Genomic DNA, 23,046 nt, shown 5'->3' with positions numbered 1-23,046 from the left:
ACCTATTATGTCTGTTTTGTTCACGCATCGTTGTAAATATGACAGAATTTGATGAGACTGTCATACACGTGAGAGGTTAAGCGCTATAAAACCAGGTTCAATCCACCATTTTTAAAACTTGAAAATGCCAGTACTGAGTCAGAAATATGACAGTTGTTATCTATTCGTTTGGTGTGTTTTATCATTTGTTTTCACATTTAATAAGGGACTTTCTGTTTTGAATTTTCCTCGGAGTTCGGTATTTTTGTGATTTTACTTCTTAGTAGTATTGTATGTAAATAAGCAGTTTTAAGACCATTGCTTAAATTCAAATTGTTTTTGGTAACATCTTACAAATTTCTCAATTAGTTTTGGAAGCAAAACTAATCAAAAAAGGGTTTAATAAACAATGCCGTAATCAAATAGCTAAGTATCAAAATGATTGTTCACATATATAGCATTTAGAAAACATAATGAACGCACCGAAATAATATATATCCAATATGCTCGCAACGCACGCATGGAAAACTTTCATTGGATAACAATGAAACTAACTTGTGACAAAGATGAATTATACTGTCCTCGTTCAGATTGATTCGACAAAGTCTGACCTGTACTTTTGAAGCTCCTTTTTATTTTTAAATTAGACCGTTGGTTTTTCTGTTTGAATGGTTTAACACTAGCAATGTTCTTGTTCCTTTATAGGCTCCGTGTTTAAGGACCAGTCCTACTTTGATCTATAATGGTTTACTTTAAACAAATTATTACTTTGATGGAAAGTTGTCTCATTCGAACTCATGCACCATCTTCTTATATCTATAAATCTTTAAAATTTCCCCTTATAAATAACTGCTTTTCAGTCCTCCAACTGAACGATCTAAATGTATGAATATAGAAAAGATATATACACGTTTCTAACGTCAAAAGACATTTACATCTTATTTATTTGTGTTCTAAACATTTTTTAGTACTCTTTGAAGAAATGAATTTATAACAAGCGATACGGATTGCTATTTTGCACTAAGAAAAGTTCGCGTATTTATACGATCGGTTACTAGCCAAAAACGAAAGTCAAATCCCTGTGGCAACAATATATCGGAATACCCTCACGGTCATCGCGATGTAAAAGTGCGTCCGCGCGGCGAGCTGATTATGTTCATAGAGATATCGATTTAACAACGGGAAAAGTCTTTGATATCCAAAAAGAACTGTTTTCCTCCTCAATATCTTTTTCTATGTTAATAATAAATACATTATCTGTTTGACAAGATTTTTGATTTTCGTTTTATCTGAAGTTGTCCAATTCATAGTCTGAGGCTACTCAGTTGGTATATTCAAAGTTCGGGACATCAGCATTTGTACATTTTAATTTGTTTTGATTTTACCATTTGATTATTTATTGTAATTTGGAGCTGTATTGGATTGGATTGTTTGAATGAATGTTTCTCTTCAGTAATGATATTTTTTGTCTATTTCGATATTACCAAGGTGGATAGGCTATAGCAGTGTGACCAGTATATTATAATCTTATGGGTAGGTAGACGTATTTGCGACCGCATTTAAATTCCGCCATTGCATCATAACTTCAAATAGAATTATAAAAAATAAGATGTGGTATGATTGTCATTGAGACAACTGTGTCCACAAGAGACCAAAATAACACAGACATTAACAACTATAGGTCCCTGTACGGCCTTCAACAATGAGCAAAGCCCATACCGCATAGTCAGCTATAAAAGGCCCGATAAGACAATGTAAAACAATTCAAAGAGAAAACTAACGGCCTTATTTATATAAAAAAAAATGAACGAAAAACAAAAATGTAACACATAAACAAACGACAACAACTGAATTACAGGCTCCTGACTTGGGACAGACACATACATAAATAATGTTGCGGGGCTAAACATGTTAGTTAGTCAGTTAAACCATGTGATTGAAACCAATAGACTGAACAGATTATTAACACTTTCAACTATCAATAGGGTTAAGAAACATTTTTGAAATGATAAGTTCATTTAAGCGTTAATTTTGTTACAGTTACGAAATTTTAGTGATATTGATCCTAAAACATTAAACCGGTCATGATCTAAGTTTGTGAATTATTTTTGCAGTTTTCTTGACATGCATTGTGACGTATCATCGTATTCATTTTATATTAGAAAACTATAGCAGTTATATTAGAAAAGTATCGTATTCATAAATTTTTGATATTAAAAAATTATACACCAGACGTAAGTCGTGTTAAATGTCACCCTGTTTTAAGAAAAGAGTCATTACTTTATACCGAGAAATCTGCCCTTCTTCGTACAAATGCTAACATTCGTCTGAAATTTCCCACAATGCAACTCGTTGATATAAGACAATATCGCTCGTTGATATAAGAAAAGCTTTTATCGAATCGCTTCTTCCATAGAATGATTATTATGTCATTATGTAGCCTTTGCAATAAATTACCTTGTGCCTTTTTCTAACAGCGTCACTGCATTTTGCCAATTTCGGTTAGACCATCCAACCATATCATTTAATCCGCCCAGAAAATAATCCTCCATATTGTTTTCTAAAAATGGACTTGTTTCTGCAACTACTTGATAAAGCTGATCAAACAAACAACAAAGGAAGAAATCGTGATTAATTGTAATCGTCATATTAATAACAACTAACATGCACATGTCTTTAAATACAAATTTTTCTTGAGGTAAAATTGTGTAGAACATAATGACATATCTATTAGTTTTAATTGTGGATTTCAGTAACTGCAAGTACTCTTACATCAGTGAATTGTGTTTTCTAGCTTTAATGTTAGGTTTTGTGAGTTTTGTTTCGATCTATTGGGTATATTCAATTACAAATAATGTTTAAACGGTCACACATCATTGTAGATACCCATAACATTTGAGTTATGGTGGATTGTGTCTTATTGGCAATCGTGATCAATCTCCTTGTTTCTGTATTGGTTGTAAACACTTTTGGTCATATATATTGTGCATTGTCAATATTACACAATACCTCATTATTATGATAGTATTAAACATGATACAAAACTGTTTTTCTATGAATAGCGGTGTAAAACATGTCGCTGGTAAGTTTATACATCGATTCATTTAAGCGGTCAACGAGTTCATGATGGTAAACTTTTTATTATGTCGATTGCAGTCGTTCTTCATAAAAACTCCTTTGGAGCGTTTTTTGCTCCGATGCATACTTTTTGTGTCAGTACAAATCATACATGTTGGAATAATTAATGCTTACCTCTGGAAGTCCATATATTTCTGCAATGCTAAGAAATGAGAAGTATATGACTTACATTGTACATTTTGGTTTAGTCCATTTATTTCAGGACTTTCCGTATTAATTTTCCTCGGAGCTCGGTAATTTTGTTATTTTCTTTTAATGCATAGTTCAAACTTGTTGTGTAACAAAAACAAATAACCTTATGTACAAGGAGGTATTATAAGATCCTTTATTTTACCACTAAAATGCAAAATATAGTACCATTCATCAGTCCTCTTAAATTAGGTAAATAAGAAATACTTCATTAATAAAGAAATAAATTAAAATATCATAGAGACGTAAAAACAGACATTTTTATTGTGATGTTACTTCAACGTCATGAGATGGAAGTAGTTTGAAGCCGCAAGGAAAGCAATTGAGACACATTTAATGTATATAAATACGCATAAGCTTGTAGAATTAATCTGTATGAACAAGTGGAACAACTATTTTATCAAATTATTTTCGACTAGGGGTCAAATCGTAGCTTTATCATATTTTCATTTGTGTGGGTCTCACATAACCTTTCTACTATACCTGATTTTGAAAATTGTAATTTTTAAAGATTTCATTTGTCTTGGACAATTTTGCCTTTATTTCAATCATTTGTAAAGTAGTTCTTCTTTTCAAGTTTAACTTTTATTCAAGTGTTACCTTGCTAAAACAAGAAGTGTTGAACAGGAGTCAATTGTATCTTTGTCTATTTTAACAGTGCTGTAATATTGCTGATATATGTTAAATAAGTCATCAGTCGGAACGTACCTACAATGAAAATGTTTCATACTTATTCTAAAATACAAATTATATCTTGTGCTTGCATTGCCGTGTTATCAATTTCACTGAAAAACATCGAGTAAATTGTTGATCTTCGATCTAAATAAATAGAAATATGTTGTGATATTCCTAACCGTACACTGATGTCAAAACGTGTACATATATATGCGGCGTTTGCAAAAAATTTTAACCCTGCCACTCTCGTTTTTTTGCTTGTCCAAAGTCATGGGTCTGCTATTCAATGGTTGTCGTTTGTTGCTGTATGCTATATTTGTTTTTAATGGGGTTTTTTTTGTTGGCAAAAAATTAAACCGTTGATTTTACAATTTGAATTGCTTAAAATTTTGTCTTGTCGCGGCCAATTAAAGCTAACTCAATGTACAAATATAAAAAAAAAAGCCATGCTGTGATCTGTCAACTCTATTACCCGTTAGTTTTAAGGGATTAATGTAATTCTCTCATTGGCAATCATATCTCATCTCCTTACTTTGACATTAACATAACTGTACAAGGTAGTGTATGCCTCACCAGTCTTCTGTTGGGTCAAGATCCTCAAATACTTCCATGTCCCACACAGATATCACATCACCACCTATTGTAAATGTAAACAAAACCAGATAATTAGCTTAAAAACAGGACGTTCTAAATTAAATAATTTTCGTTTAATAAATGAGAAGACATCAGTCGAATTTTTTTCCATTTTTAAGTGCCCCTCGGGGAGATGCTCGGTAAAAAGGAAAAACATGTTCATATTGCTCTTCATCTACTTTATTTCATCTATCGGAAAACTGAAAATAGTTATAACACATTTTGCATAATTAAGACTTTCAAACTAGACAGCTTGGACAACAGAACCAACTACAAGGGTAAATAGGGAAGTTCTTCGCAGAGATATATCCTTTTTTTAATTATCAAGACCAATCTTGCATTGTTATAATTCAATATTTTTTTAATTCATATAGGAGTGAGCAATACTTTCTATCTATTTCTTTATTAATTATTTATATCTAAAATTCATATAAACTGACGTCAATATTCGTCATAATCACAATATGATGGTAAAAAAGCAGCAACCAAAACTATTCTGAATTTTCCAAATTATTACATACCCAAATCTGCTGCTTCATGGGCCAAGCTATAGTTTCCATGAAAATCTACCTATAAGTAACAAACAATCTATATCAAGTACAAAGCGTTTATTTTGCTTATTTAGTAAAATTAATTATAAACTTGAAATATTATAAACAAAGGTGGTGCCGTCTTCCATAATTGTGTGAACTAGACAAATCGAATTCGGTAACTTTTCTGGAGTCGGACAAACAGTCAACTGTAGCATTTACATAATCATACAGTGATTTTTTTTTAAGGCATCATTACGAAATGATGAAAACAGGAAAACCTTCATGTTTTAAAAATTTCATTCTTGTTTCTAACTGTTGTACTGGATACCTGTTGGTTACCGATTTATCACCAGCCCAGTAGATAGAACATTCGACATGGCATGACAATTTGAACATTGTTTTTTTTTTAATTTGCTGTCAAATTTAGTTACATTCGTTAGAGATTAAGAAATGTAATTCTCTCATGCATAGCTTTTTTCTTTCTGCCTATGCTTAGATATACTGTTGAAATGTTTTACTTCCATCAACGCTTCAATTTTCAAAGGTTTATTTGGTTTCCCTCTGTAATTGTTTGACCTCGAGCATTACTGAACATGCATTATTTTGTCGAAAGATGCAGAAAATATTTTAAGTGACAAAACAGATACAATAGTGAGTGTTTTAGATGAATATTGACATTGATCCAGATATAACTAAAATTCTTTTCCTAGCAGGTCACATGTTCCATACTGACTTTTTGATACAAACAAAGATGACTTACGGCAGCTAGAGTTGGAATGAATCCCTGTTCAATTCCTAGACTATGCCACACCACGTCTGACACTTGATGAGACATGATTCCAAGGATGAAAACTACAAGCTTTTCTGTGGCCTTCAAAATAATTTAATTATATCGAAATTTTAATAATATGTATATAGTCCTAGTAAAAAAAGTGTGCTTAAAAAATATATAGTAACCAAAAGTTTGATATCTACATTAAATGAAGAAAAAAAAACTAGTTTTGCCCCAGCCCAGTAGTCAGCACTTCGGTGTTGACATGAATATCAATTATATGGTCATTTTTATAAATTTACTGTTTACAAAACTTTGAATTTTTCGAAAAACTAAGGATTTTCTTACCCCAGGAGTAAATTACCTTAGCCGTATTTGGCACAACTTTTTTGGAATGTTGGGTCCTAAATGCTCTTCAACTTTGTATTTGTTTAACTATTTTTAACTTTTAACTATTTTGATCTGAGCGTCACTGATGAGTCTTATGTAGACGAAACGCGCGTCTGGCGTTTAAAATTATAATCCTGGTACTTTTGATAACTATTTGAGGAACATAATTTTAATTCGGTTAAATAATTATTATTCAAAAAGTTTTACCATCCTCATTATGAAATTGACATTAAAAGAATAAGAATTAAAATATGGTAAGAATAGAGAAATGATCTGTTATTAATTGATTTAATTTTTTGTAATGAAGATTAGCTTTTTTGTAACAAAAAACCATGAAGTGATACATATTACCAAGGCCATACCAATTTAATTCCTTGTTCGACGGACCCGCCCTCACCAATTTTTTTCATAACAGAATTTTTTTTTATATTCCCGCTTCCCGCATCCGATAATGTAATCATGTCCATTTCCCGCACCGTTTTTTGTAAATATTATAAAAAGATCTCAACATTTTTTTTTTAAATCACAATCTAACCTTTATATAATGATTTTAAACCTATAAGCACCCCACCACTGTGTAAATATCTGTGAGAATATTTGTTTCAGCATGAAACTAATTTATCCCAAAAGGGAGTGCTCCGTTAGAAATATATAACAGCGGAAATACCTGTACAGAACAAATAAAGGCAACAGTAGTATACCGCTGTTCAAACTCATAAATCCATGGACAAAAAACAAAATCGGGGTAACAAACTAAAACTGAGGAAAACGTATTAAATATAAGAGGAGAACAACGACACAACACTACAATGTAACACACACAGAAACGGACCAAGCATAAGAAAAAATCCCACGAGAATAACAAATATAACATCAAAACCAAATACATGAATTTGGGATAGACAAGTACCGTGACACGTCTTATCGCAATGTGAATTTACACTAAAAAATAAGAGAAAACAAACGACGCAACGTTAAAATGTAGGACACACAGAAACGAACTATAATATAACAATGGCCATATTCCTGACTTGGTACAGGACATTTTTAAAAAGTAAAAATGGTGGATTGAACCTGGTTTTGTGGCATGCCAAACCTCCCTCTTTTATAGCCATGTGAAATATAACATTAAAATGGCAACTCAACACCACAGGACTACAATATAAATAAATTGGAGAACACAATTGACAAAGAAACACACGAACAACACCCAACAAAAGGCAACAAGTTCAAAATTTTAATACGCCAGAAGTGCATTTTGTCCACACAAGATCTACTAGTGACGCCCAGATACAAAAGTTTGAAAGCCGAAACAAGCACAAAGTCGAACAACATCGAGGACCAAAACATTGGTTTCTTTCCCCCTGACTTATATTCCCTATCAAAACATGTTCGTTGTTAAAATAAAGTACAAAGAACTTCTGAAAGATTTGCCTTCAAATGCAATTATATTGTATGCTGACCGCCATACCCGCTGCAGGTTTGTGCAACTGTCCTGATTGATTCAGGGGCGTGTCGTGCAGCAGTTATCGTTTGTTGATGTGGTTCATTGGTATTTTCCCGTTTGGAAATATAAATTAGATCGTTGCTTTTCATGTTCGAATTGTGTACACTGATAATTTTTGGGTCCCTTATAGCTTGCTGTTTGGTCTGGATCAAAGCCCTGTGTGAAAGGCCGTACTTCGACTTATTTTTGTTATAGTCAGGTTGGGAACTACCCTCCCTCAGACAAGGGGTCATTTTACTGTTGTAGAAAAGAAATGAAATACTAAGGATTTGTATAGTGCTACTATATAAAATCTTTGAAAGCTTAGAATTACTCAAAAAGAGGAGAAATACATTATATTTTAAACAACTTTTCTGAAAGAGGGGTCCACTTATTTTGAATAATATTTAACTGTTAAAGTAAATGTGTTAACATAGTTAAAGTCCAGGAATATTACAAAATTCTTGGATATGTTTTGACCATTTAATACCATATAGATATTATAGTTCTTTGGGAAAATATGAGCCGTTTTGTACTAAGGCCAAATAAAAAAGTATGTGTGGTTCCAGTTACATCTGAAAAAAAGTTAGGGTAGGGATTTTTTTTATTTTATGTTTCTTTTTACATTGAGTCTATGGGAGCAACATTCTGACTTGAACAGTGCTTAATGAAAAATGACAATAAAATATTTAGGGTAAGCTACTTTTAAGCCGAAAAAGTAGGGACGGTAGGGTTACTGGAACCACACATATATTTTTATTTGGCCTAAAAAGTGTTTTAACAAAAAAAAAAATATATTATAACTTATATTGACCCCTCATAAAAGGGATATTTATAACATTAAGGGGTTGTTCTGAACCTGATTATGACTTGAATTGAGAATTGTCACATTGTCAGTCACACATACAAAGACCAGATTTAATTATTCAATTATTTCTTGTTGAACAGGGAAAAAATACTTCAAAGTGCAAGTGATCAATCAAGTTTTAATATAGTCAAAACCTACTATTTTATGTTTACAAAAAATAAAATTATAATCGCTCGCCTTTACTTTTTAAGCTTCGCCTCAAAAATTTGCAAATAAAATATTTTTTTATAAAAATTTTCAAATCGCTCGCTCGCCCCAATTTTTGGAGTCCAAAAATCCGTAGAACAAGAAATTAAATTGGTGTGGCCCAAGTTCAATTGGATTGCTAAAACAGGTTTATATTGCAGGTTGCACTTTGAAATACAGCTGATTTTCAAACCACGCCTCTTTTTGGGAGATATATACTATTTATAGATATGTTAATTTGTTAAAGTACTGGTTCCAGATATGATCGATGTGTTTCATCTCATAGAGACATAACTTGCAAATGTTAGCAGTATAGAAAAAAAAACACGGAAGCGGCAATAGTTTAATTCGTAGGAGGTCCAAGAGTGCCAGTAGGGGTAGTATTGAATTCTAGTATAAGATTAAACACTTAGAAGTTCAGGGCATATACATGTTGAAAATATGCCGCACAGCCCTATATTTTGACCTTTGTATAAAAGAATAGTGCATATCAACTTTCCGTTCTGGGATGTAATTTTTACGAAACTTCATTGTAAAAGTGGCACAGTTTGAGCCGCAAAGGCAGTTCCTATTGGAAATTGCATTATCTATATTAACAGAATTGCAAACTACGATAGTATTTTGCATTATTTTAATTACAACAAATCAAACCTCGTTCCATGGTTGTGGATATTTGTTCCTGATGTAGTTAACTGAGGCGGTAATAAAAGGTGTCCAATGAGTGTCTTCTGATACTTGGCTGTAATTGCCTACAAAGGTGTAAATTATGAGTGTTATAAACACAAGCTTGATAGTTCATACAATATAGGTCTTCCTGTGCAATAGTATAGTATCCTTCGAACGACGTCTGCTCCTTTAATAAATCAAACACATAACGCATAACAAGTATAACTTTAATAACTGATCGATCTTGTTGTAGGAAACCCTTATTCAAACCAAACGTTTACTTAAAGTGACATCACAATACTATTTTATTCATAGAAAAAAACATATATCATATTGTTCAAAAGGATATGTCATTCCCGTTTTAAACAAAATCATCATTGTATCGAAAATACGGGAGTGTCTGAAGAAGTACGAAATGTACTGCAATCTTCGTAAAACTGTATCTTCCATTGTTTAAGTGTATACCTCTTATTGAATGTTAAAAGCGTCTCGATCAAAAATATCACATGACAATTTATATTAACAAAACACACATATACAAAATTTAGTCCTGGTATTTTTGATGATACACTCCAGTCGACTAAAAGAACCATGTATACCCCACACTAGACAGAAACGGATCGATTGAAAAGAAAGCTGTGAACATGGAATTATTTAGTACCCAGAGGATTAATTGTTTCCAGATATATATTCACTTATAGCATAGCTTTGATGTTTGCACTATGAACGGGGTAGTTATTATATATTTTATTTCATATGTTTACCTTCTTTACATAAATTACTGTAAAAGGCATCAGGAAACGCACTTCCAGCTAAGAAAGCATCATTGTGATTGTTCATTAACTGAAAGAAAACCCGTCATCATTATTGATAGTTGTACAACTAATTACTAAAAAAAAAGTAAATCGACTTGACAAATAATGTATTTTAGTAGTTCTGTATAATGACGTTCCTTCTCTATTGCTTGTTTTTCATTCAGATTTTCACATACTCAGAATGTAGTGTATGTTGATGTTGATGCAAAGACAAAAGATCTGAAGAAGTAAAGGCTAAAATTGATCAGACTGATGTATGTATAGTTGAGACGTTAAATAAAGGCAACAGTAGTATACTGTTGTTCAAACGTCATACATCGATTGAAAGAAAACAAATCCGGGTTACAAACTAAAACTGAGGTAAACACGTCAACTATAAGAGGAAAACAACGAAACAACTGAAACACTGAAGTTTAACAAAAAACCTAAACGACAATGGAACACACACAGAAACGAACTATTAAATAACAACTGTCATTTCCTGGTATCTATGATGAGTTTATTTCCTGACTTGGTACAGGACCTTATCATAAAAATGGTGGGTTGAACCTGGTTTTGCGACTAGCCGAACCTCTCGCTTTTATTGTATTGTTTAATATAACACTAAAATGATAACATTACATGACAGGACTACAGTACAAATAAATGCAAGAATATTACGGACAGAAAAAAAACCCACAAATAAACATTACAATAGGACATGTCGACATGCTAATTGTTATCAAATGTACCAGGCCTGTACAATATAATACTTCATACGCCCATAAGACCCACCAGCGACTCCCAGATAAAAAACTTAAGAAAACCAAAACAGTACAAAGTTGATGAGCACCGATGACCCAAAATTCCAAAACGCTTTGCCAAACACGGCTAATTTTATCTTTATCTGACACAAGAAAATCCGTAGTAAATAGAATAATTCGTACCATTGCAAACAGTAAATTTATATAAAAAAAAAGACTATATAATTGATTTTCATGTCAACACCGAAGTGGTGACTTAACACAGAAAAAACACAAAGAGGTAAAAAAACAACATATGACAGCACCAAAACCATGCATTGTCACACGATGATAGAGCTACAAAAGTGACGTCACATGTAATTTCATTTTTTGGGATATTGTTCAAAATCAGGTTTGTAATTATGGTATTTGGTGTATAATATAACAATTACAATTTGTAATTGTATTATCTAGATATTTTGGCATTTCTTAAGCTGCCTCATTTAAGATTCGTTTAATGTGTTTGAGCTTTTGATTTTACCATTTGATAGGGAACTTTCCGTTATGAATCTCTCTGGGGTTCGGTTTTAGGGTTATTTTGATTTTTCGGACTGTTTTCTTGTTATGTCTATCCAGTTCAGACAAGATTCACATGTTTTTCGTATTAACTACTTATCGTCCTGGATATAATTTAAACACTTGGATATATCAACTTGTACTCCAGTTGGTTAGTATCGCTTAGTAGTATCGGATATAGAATACGAAAGAACATGATTCTCGATTTCAGGATTTCCTATTAAAACAAAGTATTTTTTTAATCAAAATCTTAATTGCATGGGTTCAGAGTTGTAGTAAATTAATTCAACAGAGATGATATAAATCTACCCAAAACCTGACTGCCAATATTGTTACTACTAGATCATGTCTAAATAGATCAAATGCAAATTTTACCTTCTGATAATCAACTGTTTTTCCATTTCCCAGGAAATGAAATCTTGCCCTGTGGCCTGGAATAGAAATGAACATAACTGAAATAAGCTATATAAAGACGTATTGCTGAAATAAAAACACGCAGCTATATACGTATATTTTACTTAAATCACCATCACATTAGCCATGGCGTTGTCAGTTTATTTTCAATCTATGAGTTTGACGTCCTTCCGGTATCTTTCTCCCCTCTTTTAATGACAAATTACAACAAACGGCGGCTGTTGTAATGAAAAATGTAGTACTAAGCGATGTCGAAAAAATATGTCTTTTGTATACAATATCCCCACCACATTAGTAATTTTCAAAACTGTTCTAAATTATTAAGTAAAATAGGGAGGGGAAATGTCAAAGCCTTATGTCAACCGCTAATACTAGAATAGAAAAATACAAAGCCTGTTCACCTTGATTATTGCAAAGGAAGGTGATTTTAGTATACCACCCAATCTGTGCAGGAAAAATACAGCATTATCAATTTTGGAGTGGCTATAGCAAAAATTAGTCCAACTCTTAGAGAATGAATTAAAGCTGTCAGAAATCTCATTTTGATTTTTGATTTCGTTAGAACAAAAATTTTAAAATATTACGAATAGTACTCATATATTCCCGTTAAAAGCAATCAAATATTACTTGACTTACATATTCATCCAACATTGGACATGAAACGTTGCCTTAAAAAATGTATCAAAATTCATATGATTTGGGATATCATCAGAATCAAACTTCTCTTTTGTATTATTAAAAATTTAACCCTACTTGATTTTTTTTTAAACTCCTTAAAGACTTCAATAGAAATAACCGAACTGCACAATTGGTTGTTCAAATGATCTTATTGAGAATCGTTCAAAATGTCTTTGTATCAATTAGTCTAATAAAAATCGAATATCATTAAACAATTAATGGGTAAAAAAATGTTTGCGTAATTGACAACCTTTTACGTTTGAAAGACATGGTTTGCAACAAATAGTAGACATTCTCAAGCAAACCAAATGGCGAATTGTTCTTTGTGTTCATATGATATTGACTGTATCAGGTAACTTCTAATGGAGATGGGGAAAAAACTCTTTTGTGTTAACATGAAACTTATATCTGTTTCTGAAAATTAGTTTTTTACATAATTATTCGTAACATAAGAATAAGATAAGAAACTTTATTTTGATTCGGCATTTAAGTAAAAATATACAACACAAGCTCTAAGGGACCGTTCAATATTTATCAGATGGATGGGCCGGTGCATTCTTAATATTGTTTCATTAAAAAGTTAATGTTCATCCTTTTAAATTCTGAAAAAAGTCCTCGCCCATCTAAACAAAATCTATAAAAAAGCCCTTGCCCCTCTAAAATTTAAAACAATCAAAAATCATTTAAGTTTTTTTTCTATTTTAAAGTTTGCATGTTTATGTCTTGAAATCAAAGAATAGACTTTGGTGTAATTACAAAATTTAAAATGTGCTAGTTAATTCCATTTATATATATATTGTGTATCAGAACCATACATTTTATTGTTTTTAAAACCAGTATGAATATACATGTTTATATTTGATTTTATATTTGCGGCATCAGATACAATATTGATTTAAAATAAAGGAAGAAATTGAATTAAGGGACAATAACTCTTGGAATAGTAAAAATATTATCATATGCTGAATTACTAATTATTATCTTAATAACAGAGCATGTTTAATATAGTTCAAATATCAATGTCCCTTTATCTAATCTACTTTTCAAAATAGAAATTATGGTCTTTTTAAGCAATTTAGGCAGACATGTTTTTGACTTTGATGCACCCTTTTCACCTATTAATTTATTACCTCAATTTGACAGTAAAAAACCAAACAATCAAATAACCTGGTATTCTGTAAGATCAATATATAAATGAGATAGCTGTAGAGTTATATAAAGATCTAAGTTGATTTGAAAAAGTTATAATTTTTTTTATAGTTGACCATCTAAATTTAGTCTAAACTTAGCTTTTTTTTTAAACTAGTAGCTAAATCCATAAGAATGACAGCAATAAATCAAGGTACTAAACAGCCTGGCGTTCTGTAAGATCAATATATGCTGTAGAGTTTTATGAAAATTCGAGTTGATTTGAAAAAGTTATGAAAAAATTTAAAGATGACTATCTTGAATTAGCTTAAACTGAAAATTATTGTTGAGACCATGTCCCTTATGTTTTTTGTGCATGCAAAGGAAATTTCTTAAACACCGATAAAATTGATAGCAATTTTTTTCCAATAAAACAAATTCTAGCCCATCAACTATACATATTAAAAAAAGTTCTCACCATCAAAATATTTCCACAAACAAGAGGCTCTCAAGAGCCTGAATCGCTCACCTTTATTTTTTAGCATTTATCTTTCGTTTAAGAGTTTAAGTGTCCAATTTCATCGTAATTTTTTTTTTTTTTTTTTAATGTATATTAATGCAGTCTTTTGTCATATTTTCTTCAAAAGCAAAAGAAAAAGGTGTTTGGTGTGAGATTTTGAAGTTTGTTAGGTTTTTAAAAGGTGATTAACTGCAGTTGACTTGAAGATGCTTACATCAACATTGACTGATATGTTGCAAATAACTGTCTCATTGATTCAAGATTACAAAAAACAGCAAAAATCATATCATTCAACTTAAGTTTGGTTGGAATTGGTTCAGTAGTTTAAGAGGAGAAGATTTTTAAAATTTGAAAACATGATAAACAAATTGTGTAAAATTGTCTTTAAAGGGCAATAACTCCTTCAGGAGTCAATTGACAGTTTTGGTTGTATAAACTTATTTGTAGATATTACTTAGTTGAAATTTTTTGTTGTTTACAGTTTATCTTTATCATTAATAATATTCAAGACGATGCAAAATTTCCTTAAAATTGCCAATTTAGTGGCAGCAACCCAACAATGGGTTATTAGATGTATCTGAAAATTTCAGGCCTGATAGAACGTCACCTTATGAATACTTTAACCCACATGTCAGATTTGCTCTAACTGTTTTGGTTTTTGTGATATAAGCCAAAATCAGCATTTTACGCCCTATGTTCTATTTTTAGCCATGGCGACAAAACAGAAAGTAAAACACAGCCTTTATTCTAGATACCCTAAGGATCATTCAGCTTAAGTTTGGTTGGAATTGGTTGGTTCAGTAGTTTCAGAGGAGAAGATGTTTGAAATAGTTTACACCAGACGGACGACCATGACAGACGACAGACGACGACGGACGCCAAGTGATGGCTATAGCAAAAAATGCTGACTACTGGGCTGGTGATACCCTCGGGGAAATAAATCTCCACCAGCAGTGGCATCGACCAAGTGGTTGTAAATAAACTCAATTAACGAGCGTCTTGCGCAAAATTTCAATCCTGGTATCTGTGATGAGTTTTTATTACAAGTTCTGTTTGAATGTGAATTATTTGAGAAAATATGGGATACTATCTGTATGTCTTAATATTTTTAAAGATTACTGTCTTTTAGAATTCAATCTACGTCTATGAGGAGTTTATTTATACCAGAATTTGCCAAAATTATTATTATTAGAAGTGTAGCATCTAAATGGTTAATGTTTTGCAATGAGCTTTAAACATAGAATGGCATCCAACAATAAGAAATCCCGAAAGCATGCATCAATATAGAATGAAACTGTATAACCAATAGAATAAACGTGAAACAAAACTATAAGCATACTTATCAACATATGTGTTGTAATTCCACATCCTTCAACTGATATTAATAGCAAACATGACACTAACGCTACTAAACATTTGGTATTCATGATTTACGAATGATGAAGTATAAGTTTGATAAAATATTTATTTGGTTATCAGTTAAATTTGATTTGATCACGAGACATATTTGACATGATATATATTACTATGGCATATTTTTCGGAAAATTACGTCTAAAAGCTTCGTTAGTAGTGCATATCATTTTCAGAGGAAACCGCCGTTCAATTTCTCGCCCAAATAAAAGGTTTCAACAGTAGACTTTACAGGTGGTTTTATACATATCATCCTTTTTGTTCCTGTCTAGGTCAAATGTTCAATTTTGAAATTTGAATACAGGAGCAATTTAGTCGAATACAAGAGGAGCGCATCTGGTAGGCCTTTTGTCGGATTTTAATAATCATGCTTTAACGAATAAGGTGGTTTTTTTTTTACATATGAATGTCATATATGTATTTGCAGTTACTAACCTAAAGCATACATAAAGGCAAACGCTATTATTTTACATATAGACTAATTGCATGTTACAGCCGTAAACAAATATTTCATAATGTCCTATTTATGTGTCTTTTAAGGTCATATCACAGACAGTCTACATTTATTAAAATTAGCTACAAATATTGTAATAATTTATTATTTACGTATGTTCATAATCTGTATTATGACCGATTATTATTGGTTGTTTGTAGTTTCATTGGTTTAAATGATTATCGGAACTAGACACTCTTGATAACAATATCAAGGACACTGTAAGTTTTGGTAAGATAACATAATTCAAACAATTTCTTAGCCTTGAAATACATTTTGTTTTATCCGTATCAAATTGTATTCTGATAATTTGATATTAAGTATTAAGGTGCTTATATCACTTGTATGTATGTAATCAGGCATGGTTTTTTTTTCTGTCTATACCACATGTATTGTTTTTGTAAAAAGATACAAGAAACAAATTATTATGATACCCTAATATTTCTTATTTATAAACAGGAATGTTACAATTTTGTATGAAATGATGATTAGAACAAAAGGATAACGATCGATGGGTATACATATATATGTAGTTTTTCAACCCCTATTATATTCGAATTGAAACAAATGAAATTTATTTCTATGAATTCTAAATTAATTCTTATTAGTAAAGCTCATTTCAAGCTGTACCTTGACTGAATATAATTGTTTTGATTTTAAAATTCATTAGTTGAAATGATACAATATATATAATTATTATACCTCAGTATGTTTTTTTCTATACTAAAAGTAATGAAATAATTGTGCTATTTCAGTCAACAGACTATTTGCCAGTCAATAGTTTCAAAGACTATTACCCCGGTTAATAGTTCATCAACATATTTCCCGTACTTTTTCATACTTTTTTTTCATTGGACACTAATGACGTCACAAACTTTTTCACTTGACATTTTGCGCATGGCAACGTCAATATGATTTTTTTTTAAATCTGTTTGTGTCTGTTCTAGTTTAAAATTAATATATCATTTACCAGAAGCAATACAAAAAAAGTGAGAAAATCTTTGCGACGAATTATTAAGAGATCCAAATATAGTTAGTTGTATAATATGGGTCTGTGTACAGTACTTTAGCTAGTCTAGTAGAATCTATTTTATGCATGGGAGTTTTCCTAGTCTTGATTCTTGATTACAGTAAATGACATATTTGTAAATACAACTAAAAGTATAAAAAAAAAATATAGTTCATCATGTGCATGTTTATGTGACATTTTTCTTGTAGATGATTTATGTAAACTTTTTATAAAGTTGATTTCTTCAGTATAATAAAACACCTAATGACTGGTTGTGCAAGTAATAGCAAGTTTGTTGTCCCTTCGCATACCCACTATTGCCCTCGGCTTCCCTTCGAGCAATAGTTGGTATCTCAGGGACAACAAACTTGTTATTACCCTCACCCCCAATCAATAGGTGTAATCTGTTCCTAAAATCTCGTTTGTGGTTGTTTTGTGAACATATCTGAATGAGTTTTCTATTTGGTCTTTCCGTACATTAATTGTCTCTTATTTAATAACCAATATTTTATTAAATGAAAATACTTTTATCGGTCATATTAATGAAAATGTAAACTTTTTGAAATGTTACATTCGAATATATAAATATGTCCTATATAAATTTGATATGTGGGTTCACCAATTCATATAGAACTATATTTCTACCGTGAACGAAAATGATTTATTTACAGTTGTATTAGTTAACTGATTGTCAGCTCTCAATCAATGTTTTGTCAATATCAAGGGCAATATAAATATACGTTCAAACATTTTGGAGTTCTTGAACGAATGTTTTTATGTATTATCAAATATTCTGCTGATATTAATTGACTTAATGTTAACATTAGGCAACAGTAGTTTACCGATATTCAAATCACATGTATCTATTACGAGAAACAAATCAAAGTAGCAAACAAATCCTGGGGGAAATGGCATGAACTCCAAAAGGACCGGGTTTGTCGACATGGTAAGCCTATCCTGCCTTCTGCTCATGTTCCAACCGCATTTAGTCAATACGTCAAAAATCAGAAAAAGAACTCAATCTATAAATCTAAGACCATAAAAAAATGTCGATAGTCACTAAGGACTGAGTTAGGAAGGTTACCGATGTTTAAGTAATAAATCGAATGGATTCAAACAGAGGAGCGAAATCGGGTGTGCCGACAAGGTAATCGTCTTCTGCTATGCATGCCTCATCGCCATGCATATCCAAACTAAGTCTCATGTCACAGTCGGAAAAACAATATATCAAAGATAAGTTGGAATTAAAAAATCTAACTTCGCGAAAACATGGCACAGGTGAGATGAGACACAATTATATCGTATCGTTGAATCAATTCATGATGGTGACCGCACACTTAAGTAGTATCGATTTAATTGGTTCTTTTTCAAAACTGTATAATCATTTTCTGTATGAAGCTATACGGCATGTAATACGGATTTTGCCATGCTTTTATACGCTTTATCATATATTTCAACAGGAGAGTACATATGAACTGATTTCTGATCCCTAGCACCTGGGAGACCTTCAGTTCTACTTTTGTCTTGTTTTAAAAACTTTAATAGAACTGCTCATTTACTCATCTGAAGCACCTGGGTTACCTTACAAATTGCGTGCTGTTGTTTCAAAATGTTTTGTTTATTGTATTTTTTTGTGTTTTGTATAGTATTTCATTGAGTTCTTTTTATAGTTGCATTTCGTGTGTCAGAAATATGAAAATTCGAGGTTTGTGACGTCACATTCAAAACAATGACGTCATTCAATAAATTGCGCCACACCCGAATGACCATTCATTAAGAACCCATTTTGAGGGAACAAATTTCTGAAGAGGCTTGCATAAACTAAAATACTGAGTTAATGTATAAAGCAAAATAGTAGGGGTGTGATAAAGGGTGAGATAAAGGGTAGTTGTGTGATGAAGGGTGTGATAAAGGGTATGATAAAGGGTGCACATCAAAGTTGCACGATATGGATTAAACAGCAGTCTATTTATCAAATATTCAAAAAACTACTGTATTTGCTACTAAATATATGATAAATGTATCTATTTCAAGGACAGCATCAAGATATATTTTTTTGGTTTATAATGTTTTTATTGATTATAAGAAGACTAAAACTTTCAAGGGTATACTTCAGTTTGATCAATTATTTCAAGTCAACCTATGCTAGGATTTAGTTAACTTATTATCCTCGTTTGTAATTTTTTATAAATTAGAATGTAGCTTTTTGTGTATATGTTTTTGCAAGTTTATAGGTTGCTATCAGCACTACACAGAATATACCTGTATTCATGGAATTCGTTATATATCTTAATGGTTCGATTTAATTAATTTCTAAAAACAAAATGTGTATTGATGGAAGATCATTGATAATAAGTTTATTATCAATCCTTTATTCATTGAGATATTACAAGAAAAGTTGTCTGGAAATTAGTTTTTATAAAATTTAAATGGTTATCCAAGGCTATGAAATTGCTCGAATAATCATAATTTTATCAAAACTTAAACATATACATATAGTGTGTCCTTGATCTTTTAATCAATAGTGATGAACCCGGATTTTCAGTAACCCTATAATAAATGTGTAAACAATAATTAAACTCGGTCACTATATGTAGATGATACACCTCATACGAATCGTAGGATCGCCGTTTTGTTTCTATTCCAAATTTTTGACGTTGCATTTAAGCACATTTTCTGTTATATATCATATTTGATGTCCCTATTAATTCGGCTTAACCAAATATCAATATTCGTATCTTGAAACTACTGTACTTTGAAAGTGTATTACAGCTATACGATAGAGAAATAAATACATACTTGGTACTTATTTCAGCTAATGTTCTATAAGAGACGGATTTTCAAATGAAACAAGATAATATTATAAGAGATTTAAACAAAACACTGAATTGATTGTGTATGCATAATTTCTCTTGAAAGTCTTTAAAGGCTTTAGTGTATTATGTTTGCATGAGGATTTTTTCATCACCGCAGTTATAGTGATAGACTTTGGAGATACATAGGTTGTTTTGGTTTTCTAATACTGGGTCCATACCATTCGGTGGAATCATCAGATCAGTATTCGATGATTCTGTACTGACATAATGTATATCATACCTTTTACAATTATTTATGGGTTATTGCAGAATGTTTAATTGAGATGGTTTGGCTTATTTTAAGTTCACTATGGTAATACAGTTCATACCGTGTTCCAGTACTAATTGGGTTTCAAAATTTGGGTTTCATTGTTCCTGAAATTGGTGAATCTAGGAAACGCTTCGGACGCAACAAATGTATAAAGAGTTCTATGAATTTTTTTACACGGGGTCTATACCGCTGATGGTTTACTGTTAACTATTGTTGCAAGATTTTTAATATTGGCCGATATATAGAAAAGGAAACATAGCGTCTATATGACTACGTAAATACCCTTTGTGATCGTATTAGCCAATAAAAAAGAACAATGTTACACAATATATAATATATTCCGTTATGATGCATTTTAAACAATATATTATTTATGGTCATATAGAAAAAATATATACGATGGCTAGAGAAATAAATCTATTAAATATTCAAGTGAAACTCACGGATTCATTTTCTAAATTACATTTTTAACTTTAAAATTTAGAAATTTTAGTAAACTTATAAGTAATCTGTCTTTGTATTGGACTTTTCAACAATTGGTATGTCTATTATCTTTTCTCTCTATAATTTTTATGACAAATAAGGTATTACGAATATGATATTTCAATCTTACTTTCATTAGTCAATGATAAATAAAGACAACAGTAGTATACTGCAGATCAACAGCCATAAATCGATTGAGAGAAAACAAATCCGGGTTAAAAACTTAATCCAAGGGGAAAACATCAATTATATGAGGAAAACAACGAAACAACAGAACAAAAAAGTGCAACAAAAATCAAACTACAATGCAACAATCAAAGAATCGAACTATTCGATAATAACTGCCATATTGCTGACTTGGAACAGGACAATTTCAGAAAAAATGGTGAGTTGAACCTGGTATTGTGACCAGTATCAGTACCATTAAATACATTGTCATTGCTAAAATATTAAATATAAATGCATTATTTGTTTACATTGTCTTCCTGCAGTGAAATAACTTCATGATTTCGGCTCTAAGTTTTCTGCTCATAAGAACATACGTAGCAAATTTTGATATACATACCACTACTGTAAATAACTTTAAACCCTCTACAATAAATGTCACAACAAAGAACATATCTACGTTATCATTAAACATCGTTGCGGTTGATGATAATTCCTGGAACAAAATTGGCAATGCTGTTTCCTGTCGAATCACTAGCATCAATGCATAATGGTTAAACTGTTCGCTGATATTACCTAATAGTCTGTTACAACAAAAATAAAGAAAAAGTACTGCTTTGGGGATTTCCGATAGTACAAATATTATCAAGATTATTACTACCATTAATATTGAACGTATTTCCTGTCGTCTGCGGACTGTCATCCGTGAAAGGTGTTTTTGACCAGTTTGTAAACAATACATACCGTACAAATAATCATTATAATACAACACGACGTCATCAAAAAGGTCTGAATGAATAAGTAATGAAATGCTGAATATTCTAGTATCGAATAGTCTCCTGATTCTTCTAATACACATATGTTACCCATCATGAAAGAAAATTGGAAAGCAAAATGTCTTGGAAGGCTTATAATAATACATGAAAGAAAACATGAAATACAAAATGTCTTGGAAGGCTTATAATAATACATGAAAGAAAACATGAAATACAAAATGTCTTGGAAGGCTTATAATAATACATGAAAGAAAACATGAAATACAAAATGTCTTGGAAGGCTTATAATAATACATGAAAGAAAACATGAAATACAAAATGTCTTGGAAGGCTTATAATAATACATGAAAGAAAACATGAAATACAAAATGTCTTGGAAGGCTTATAATAATACATGAAAGAAAACATGAAATACAAAATGTCTTGGAAGGCTTATAATAATACATGAAAGAAAACATGAAATACAAATTGTCTTGGAAGGCTTATAATAATACATGAAAGAAAACATAAAATACAACAAATGATGCTCTTCTTATTGCTGAGGCTATATGTAGTCCAGATTGGAAATAGTATTGCAATAACCTTCTGTACACCTATACCTGTTGTCAAAATCATCGAAACTAAATGGAATGTTATTGAAGCAACGGACAAGTGTGATGATATCATGCAATATGGAAAGGTCAAATGACATGCAGTCAATTTTTCAGAGTATGAGCAAATATATTTCGTTCGGAAAAATAGTTCTAGTCCATAGCAACAAAATGCTGTAAGAAAATCTGCACAAGCCCCTCCTTGCATGAGTATTGTAGCCGGAGATAACAAGTTTTTACGACACAGAATAATGAAAACAGCAACATTGAATAACATTGCAACATATGACACTGTTGAACCTGCAATGTAAATAGTCATCATATTATGTTCTTTATCCATGTAAAACACAAATGGCAACAGTTCCATTTTTCTCAACGTTTGGAATAATAATTTCATCTACATAGATATATGAAGATATGGTATAAGTGCCAATGGGACAACACTCCATCCAAGTAAAAATTTTAAAAAGTTAACCATTATCGGTCAAAGTACAGCTTGCAACACGAAGCCTTGGCTCAAACCGAACAGCAAGCTATAAAGGGCCCCAAAAGCTTCTAGTGTAAAACCACTCAAACGGGAAAACCAACGTTCTAATCTATATAAAAACGAGAAACGAGAAACGC

General features: G+C 31.4%; 1 protein-coding gene across 1 annotated transcript in view; it reads right to left on the bottom strand.

Moving 5' to 3' along the window:
- Positions 1-15,821, bottom strand: part of LOC139522828 (phosphatidylinositol-glycan-specific phospholipase D-like) — a 34,205-nt gene extending 18,384 nt beyond the window's left edge. Inside the window, exons 1-10 of the mRNA XM_071316409.1 lie at positions 15,708-15,821; positions 12,004-12,059; positions 10,280-10,358; positions 9,501-9,598; positions 5,908-6,018; positions 5,136-5,184; positions 4,555-4,618; positions 3,907-4,014; positions 3,232-3,259; positions 2,437-2,576 (exon numbers count right to left, since the gene is read on the bottom strand). Of these exons, the coding sequence (XP_071172510.1) occupies positions 2,437-2,576; positions 3,232-3,259; positions 3,907-4,014; positions 4,555-4,618; positions 5,136-5,184; positions 5,908-6,018; positions 9,501-9,598; positions 10,280-10,358; positions 12,004-12,059; positions 15,708-15,795 (821 nt within the window). The 5' untranslated portion in view covers positions 15,796-15,821. The remainder of the gene's footprint in view (positions 1-2,436; positions 2,577-3,231; positions 3,260-3,906; positions 4,015-4,554; positions 4,619-5,135; positions 5,185-5,907; positions 6,019-9,500; positions 9,599-10,279; positions 10,359-12,003; positions 12,060-15,707) is intronic.
- Positions 15,822-23,046: the final 7,225 nt, after the last annotated feature.

This window comes from Mytilus edulis, chromosome 1 (assembly GCF_963676685.1).
Source record: "Mytilus edulis chromosome 1, xbMytEdul2.2, whole genome shotgun sequence".
NCBI classification, from domain to species: Eukaryota; Metazoa; Mollusca; class Bivalvia; order Mytilida; family Mytilidae; genus Mytilus; species Mytilus edulis.
Note: the sequence above shows the minus strand (reverse complement) of the source record. Positions and strands in the feature narration are given on the sequence as shown.